The 7,427-nt window shown below is 42.7% G+C and overlaps 1 protein-coding gene across 1 annotated transcript; it reads left to right on the top strand.

Annotated features, from left to right (window-relative positions):
- Positions 1 to 804: 804 nt before the first annotated feature.
- Positions 805 to 7,034, top strand: NDUFS6 (NADH:ubiquinone oxidoreductase subunit S6). The gene is made up of 4 exons (XM_005153410.2): positions 805 to 960; positions 1,881 to 1,934; positions 4,865 to 4,987; positions 6,886 to 7,034. The coding sequence occupies exons 1-4, from the start codon at positions 832 to 834 to the stop codon at positions 6,949 to 6,951; spliced, it is 372 nt and encodes a 123-aa protein (XP_005153467.1). The 5' UTR covers positions 805 to 831; the 3' UTR covers positions 6,952 to 7,034.
- Positions 7,035 to 7,427: the final 393 nt, after the last annotated feature.

Here is a 7,427-nt window from a genome sequence, read left to right as displayed (position 1 = left end):
AGAAGTTATAGCAAGGGCCCTGAGGAACTCAACCCGCTCTAATTTAAGGCTGCCACCTTCATCATTTGGCGATGTGTATCTCCAGCAGCCAGGTCCCAGATGTCGCTGGGTGGAGGACGAGGTGCCAGCGGCAGGAACATGGAAAGCCGGACTCGAGGCTAACACTGCGCTCACTTTCTGCCCTCCGGCGTCCCGCGGCGACGTCCTGGCCAGAGGGCTACAGCTGCCGCTGCTTGTGCCGGGGGTTGGTTTTGCAGAGCACAAAGAGCCGGCCCCGCCGCCGGACCATGAAGCAGTCCTTGCAGCGCCTCTTCAGGGACACTTTGCTCTTCAGCCCCGCGACGGACGGCGGCAGCAGCCCAGGAGGCGGCGGGAGGGCCAGCAGGGGCCGGGGGGCGGCCGTTCCGCACCACGGCGGCAGGGCCCGGCTCACCGGGGCGGGCAGTAGTACCGCCCGCCACCGCGGAGCCAAGGAACTGAAGGGCGAGCGGCCCAGCAAGCCGAGCGGCCCCGCGACCGCCCTGGGCAGGAGAGACAGCATGCTCTGCACCCTGCGGGACAGAGCACTGTGAGAACACACACCCCACGCCACACTACAGCAACAACCCTCCCGCCCCTCCTTCTCTCACCGTCTCTAGCCCCTAACGGAAAGCACTCAGCACTGACCGGCACAGCTCCCACTCCCCACCTCGGGCCGCACACCCCCCACTCACCGCATACGCTCACGCCTCAGCCCGAGCGGAAAGGCGTGGAAACCAACGAGGGGCGGGACAAAGACGACTGCCGCGCCTGCGCCAGCCGACGGCGGGGGGATCACGTGTCCTGCCCAAGATGGCGGCGCCCGGAGCGACCTTCCGCCGCTTGCTGTCGCTACGACGGTCGCTGCCGGTGGCTGTCGCTGCTCGGCCTTACGGTGTTCGGACCTCCGGTACTGGCGAGCTGGTGACACACACCGGGCAGGTGAGCGTGCAGGGCCGTGGAGAGGGGAGGGCTGTACGGCGGTCGGTGTTGCTCCTATGTCTGCTGGGCGCGGCAGAGCCTGTGGAAAAGCACTGCCGGTGTTGCGAATGGCACGGTGGTGGGCTTCATCTGGTATGCTCTGCGGAAATCGGTGCTCTTGGATGATACGTAAGCAGAGATACGCGCGGTCTCAGAGAAAAAAGAGTTAATTTGTGCTATTATGTCCAGCGTGAGGAGGCCCTGCATATGGCAGGGGTTTGGAACTGGGTGATCTTTAAAGTCCCTTCCAACGAAAACGATTCTATGATTGTATGAATTGAGAGCAAGGTCCCTAACTGTTACCAAGTGCTGTGGTATGAGTCCAACGATTGACACGAGTGGAGAGTTGTCAGGTGGGAGGTACCTTGCTGTCAGTACCCCGGTGTCAGTGCCTTATAACTCCTTTTCATCTGTTCTTCGGTGTCAGAACTGAGCGTGAGAGCTGGGAAGGCTTGTGTAGTGTCTTGTAGAGATGGGAGACAAGCATGGCTGGTGGAGCTAATGCAGGAGGGTTCTCACTGTGCTCACTGAACCGAACATTTATTTATGAAACTTGAATTTCCTGCTTTGATCCACCTTACAGATGGCATTGTGGGATCAGGGAACAGCATTATAAGTAATTCTTTATTTGTCTCTGTTGTCAGAGCTAAAGCTTCTATTTACTGGGTTTAGCCCCGCCTCCCCCTTTCATTTCTATTTTCCAACCTAAAATGTACTTTACTGTGTGACAGCAATTTTCTGTGCAGAATATACATATAAGATGATGCTAATGCTCGGAACCGAAGAAACATTTTTAACTATTTAATCTTGACAGGCTGTAAGCCTTTATGTTATTTATTGTTATTGCTTTTAAAATCAATCAAATTTATTTTATTTCTTAGGTATATGATGAAAAGGATTATAGAAGAGTTAGGTTCGTTGGACGGCAAAAGGAGGTAACTCATTCTACTTTTAGTCATATTAGAGGGTGTAGTTTGAGGGATTTCTTATATCTGATATTGATGATTGATATCCTCAACTTGTGTGTTATTAAGCAAACCTAAACACCCAAAAAAACCCAGCAATAAAACAGCAAACCAACCAACTCCCAAAACCCCAACCAGAAAAAAAAAACAACCCAGAAACCTGCTAAAACCAATCTGGTATAGATTTTGGGTTTTGGTGGGGTTTTCATTACATTGAAAGTTCTAATTTTAAGACAGTTTATAGTAATTTCTGTGTACCTTTCTACTTTTTGGGAAATTCAAGACTTGGCCTGCACCTAAGTGCTTACATTTAGGCATTTGAACATCTTAAAATTGGACTTTCTATCTTAAGCATATATTTTAAAAAAATTTTAAGCTTCTTTTTAGTGCAGTTTATGTTCAGAAAATAACATAGCTAAATGCCTGTTGAATTGTGCTTCTACACATATGTTTAAATGCATGTTTAGAAGCTTTATCTGCTTCTGCATAGTTAAAATCCTGAGCTTTACCTAAACTGAGTTTTTAATGAGGCCACTTAATTTCCATAGCCTGGAGCACATTTGCTGAACAGTGATGTAACAGATAAAACTAAAATTTAGAGTATTCTGAAATAACGAAGCCTCAGAGGCAAAGTCAAGTAACACCAGCATCAGCCAAATGTACTGTGAAGTTACCTGGTGCACCTGTTGCTGCTACTTATCAATAGAGTGGGTATGTGAAATTATAAGTCCTTTAGCACTGAGTTCTCTCTAATGATCGAACAGTGCTGCTCCATTAGGCATCTGCTGGTCTTAGAGAGAGAAACAAAGATTGTTTCAGCTAAATTGTATTCTTCAACACCTGAGCATCAGATGAGTGCCTTAGTGTTAATGCTATGAACGTGTATATGTAGTAGAGGCATTAAATATAAGGTGTGATAGATTTTTAATGCAGTTTTGTGTAATTATTCCCTTCCTAAATTAGCTTGAAGTAATTATGCTGGGTTTTGAGATTTTGTATTGAGTATACTTCTTTATATCTCTACACTTGTGCTGTGTGGCAGAAATGAGGATTCTACACGGGAAATAGTTAAATGAAAATGTCACTTAAAATGCTGAAGTAGTTTACTTCTGGGAGGATAGCAGCAAAGTAGGTCTCTCCCAAATGCAATGGCTGTTTTTATGCTACTTCTGTAACTTTGTAGGAAACACTTCTTAAACCTAATTCTGCATAGGACATTGGTCCCTCTCATATGCCTTTGCCAGCAGCTGATTTCAGATGCTCTGTAGTAAGGATCACTCAGGGTTTTCAGTTCAGCCTGAATCCTCCTTCTCCAGTAAAAGACAAGCTTTAAGTCTGCTGAGCGAGGTTTAATGCTAGAGTTTAATTGTAAAATTGGAAAAAAAATTGCTTCTTAAATACTAAAATGATCTTCATCTGTGCTTACTAATGGGATCTCTCTCTAGGAGCTTTGCTGTTATTCCCTAGTGTGTTTCAGCTGCTAGTGTTTGGGTTTCACAGGCACATCTGTAGTCTGAATGTTGTACTGTGTCTCAGAAATGTTGTGAAGAGTGGAGTTATGCTTCTGATCTTGAAGCAGTGGTATGCAATGGTGGTATCTCCCTCTTCCTTCAGCATGAAATAAAGGATGCATTGTTTTGAGCATTATTAAAAGCAGCAGTAAAAATCATTGCAGGTTGGCAAAGATTACATGTGACTTGCAGATTCAGGCCCCAGCCTGCGAGATTCTTGATGTTCCCAATTTGCTTTAATACCAAAAAGTTTTTTTTGTTAACTTTATTTAGCTAGCATCTTCCTTACGTAAAGAAGATCTTGTTGTTGCCAAAACTGACTTTTCAACTGGTATACCAGAAATGAACATTTGGGGTGAATTCAGTTGTAGGCTTGGTGAAAGATCCTAAGTTGTTGTGTATAAAACTATATAAAAGTATCATTGTAGTTCTTAGCGACTTACGTTTTTCCTAAGGATCTCATCTTTATTCACATACCGGCATGTTTGAGTATTACACAGGGAGTATTAAGATAGTGCCTGCTTTGGGTATATGTATTATTTTATATATGTGCATGTATAACATTGCCTTTGAAAAAGCTGGCCCCTCCTGGAGCATGTTTACATGAGGGGTAGGAAGGGTTGTCTGCTGACTGCTGGCTCGGAACCTGTTGGAAGAGGCTGGTGCAGATGAGGGAGGAAAGCACTGTGGCTGAGTGCTGCAGGTCCTGCTGACACACAAGTTGCTGTGTCACAGATCTCTCCAGAGGTAGGTACATTTGCAGGTGTGACCAAGGAAAAAGCCGTACTTGTCACTGATGTGTGTATTCAGGAAGTGTGTATAAGATGGGTTTAGAGTGGCACATCTTTTCTGATGCTGAACAGTTTGCCTTTCTGACTGTTGTTATGCACCCTGTTCATGGATTCCTGTGCAGTGATAGAATAAGATGCATGCTGAGAGTCTCTAAATTACCAGCAGTTGTTTTATCTCACTCTTGACCTTACTTGTCCCACTATTATTTTTATCAGCAGTGAGTCTTTTGCAATTTTATCAGGTAGTCACTAAAACACAAAACAGAGGCAGTGTCAGTTAAATGTCATGTGTGCTTGGCTGCTTGGTCCTGCTCAACTCTCTCCTGAATCAGCTTAGGTCACATTGTAAACCTGAGCACTGATGTGGCCTGTGTATCAGGGAAAGGGATTACTTTTGACGAGTTGACCATGCCATAGTGACATGTAGTCACTGATCTGGCTTATAGCACAGCTTAAAAGTTGCTGAAGGAGGTGGGAGGAAACTCAGGAAGGAACTTCTCCAGATGGCTGTAGGAGAACTGCTTGTGGAGGCAGTAAATGGTAATTGGGTTCTGTCTGAGTAGGAAAGGTATCTCAAAGTTTCTTTTTTCTCTTACAGGTGAATAAGAATTTTGCGATTGATCTGATAGCAGAGCAGCCTGTGAGTGAAGTTGAAAGCAGAGTGATATCATGTGATGGTGGTGGTGGAGCTTTGGGACATCCTAAAGTGTACATAAACTTGGTAATATCTTTGTTCTGCATATAGGATATTTGGCCTGTAAATTCTTGTTTGCAAGTTTGTCTGCTTTTGGGCATGCTAGTTTAACAAAGTAAAAGGAGCTTGCGATGCTCATTTTATATAGTGCCTAATGTAAAATTAAGATTTCTAGTCAGAAGAGTTAGAGGGCTTCCATTTGAAGTGGCAGAAATTTCTTTTTGAAATTTTGGTTTGTTTGATATGACAGTAATTTTAATTTTTTTTAAGAGCTTAACTGAAATAGTGTGAGCAAGCAGTGCCCTGAGAGCAAAAAATAACATGCGGCTTGTATTTTCAGACACTTAACTCTAATTATTTAAATACCACTGTGGTGTAGATTTAGGATACAATTGCAGCATTGTTAGGAACATGCAGTTTATTTTGAACCTTGAAAGTTCAAGGAAAAGAAGGGGGGACCAGGGGACCCTAAACAAACAAACAAATCAACCCCTCTTTCAGTCTTCCAGAATCTTGGTAGTTCCAAAGATTAAACGTTTCAATCATGGTCAGAGAATCAATGAATAATAAATGTTGTCTTATCCTCCTGTTGACGTAGTGATACTTTTCCAGTGTATTCTTATTCTAGAGAGTAAAAATATTCAGGCTACTGTCCTGTGACCTCAGTGGAATCAGCGATGACTTGTTGCTTAGATACTGTTCTTTGGCAGACCCTGACTGCAAATGTCTGAAAATCTTTGCTTGCTCACCCAAAATTTAACGTTTGCTTAATATCGAAAACAGTGGTGGAGGGGAGCTGGGGTGCTTTAGTGTCAGTGTTATTGTGACTCTTAACAATAATCACAAGCATTTCTATTTTGAACAAAGTAAGAACTTTGTAATGATACATATTGCATTATTAAAAGTCAAATACTCAGAGATTCTAATTCATAACAATTAGGAAGCTTGTGTTCTTCAGTCTTAAGTTAACTTCTTCAGCACGCTGCATTTATATTGATTTGTTTGACTTGTGCCCTGCTCTTCTTGAAGAGTGCCTGAGGTTTTTTGTGAATTTTGTGATCTTTTTTTTTGTGTTAACAATCAAATTACAAGACGCCTGTGGTTCAGTTCTTGAAAGCTAATTTCAGCAAACAGGGATAATGGTATTAGACCACTTTGTTTCCCCTAGCCCTAAAAATTGAAATCCAGGCTTTTGGTGGTGGATGGTAGCCTGTATTTTTCACTTCTAATCCTGTATTAAGGAAGGGGAACCATTTCATGACTCAAATGATTATGTTGCTAAATAACAGAAGATCCCTGTCTTGTGTTTTGCTGTGTTAGGAAGGTCTGCAACAAGAGCTTGCAGTCAGTCACACTTCTAAATTAAAAAAAAACACGTGTCTTTTGGAGAGAGTAACATCTTATACAGTGGTAACTGCTACTTTTCTCCAAAATGTTTTCTTTCAGAATTCCTCTCAGAGTCCTGCTGAAATTTCCCCCTTCCTGCAGCTAACTCTGTAGCTTACATTACTGGCAAAAATTCCTGTCTAGATACAACTTGGAAATGCCAAATCCTATTCTGAATTCAAATAATTATGAAATGAACTTTTCAGAACATTGGAACAGAACTTACTTAAGATGTCCAGTTTGGGAGGAGTATGCTTTATTGCTGAAGAGATACCACGTGAATTGACTTTAAAATTGTACTGTTGAGATTAGACCTGGTAGCTAGAAGGCTGGCAGAGGGAAAGCTGCATAGGAAACAGAAATCAAACATAAACCTCATACCGTTGTCCTTGCTTGCACTGTTTCAAATAAGATTGAACTCTGTACTTCAGCTATATTGATCTATTTTAAGGTGGCACATATAAGTAAGACAAAATCTGTAATTTCTGACAGTGCTGTGAAGTGGAACTAGCAGCTCTTGTATTTTTATGTTTTTACAGGACAAAGATACAAAGACTGGAACATGTGGCTACTGTGGACTTCAGTTTAAACAGAAACATCACTGAAAGATTGTCCCTGCATGCTTGCAGATTTCTGTTCAGATGTTAGTGTTTAACTATAAATAAACAATATATGTTTAGAAACCCAAGATTAGTGTTTGTGTTTAGGAATGTCCAGCCTATAGCTTTTTAAACCTGGGTTGTCAAGTATGGGAGAGCTGAATGGTATTACAATACCTTCTTTGTGCTTAATTTGGTTTTCACGGAACAGATGTGTCCTGCCTTGTTTGGCAGGCTTGGAAGTGGCATTTGGCTGCAGCATGGGTTAGGTTTGTACTTGGTAGATTTGTGTTCTTGTTCAACACTGAATTGGATTTGTATATTTACTGCGGGATTAATTATTCTAGGTGTTTGTCTTGGCATTGTTTGACACTCTTATTAATTTGTTCGTGAACTAGTATCTATAGCTAGATTCACAAATGGAAGCACAGAGATACTACGATACTCAGCATTACAACACTTACTCCTGGAAGCAAAACTGT

Source organism: Melopsittacus undulatus, chromosome 1 (assembly GCF_012275295.1).
Source record: "Melopsittacus undulatus isolate bMelUnd1 chromosome 1, bMelUnd1.mat.Z, whole genome shotgun sequence".
Taxonomy (NCBI): Eukaryota; Metazoa; Chordata; class Aves; order Psittaciformes; family Psittaculidae; genus Melopsittacus; species Melopsittacus undulatus.
Note: the sequence above shows the minus strand (reverse complement) of the source record. Positions and strands in the feature narration are given on the sequence as shown.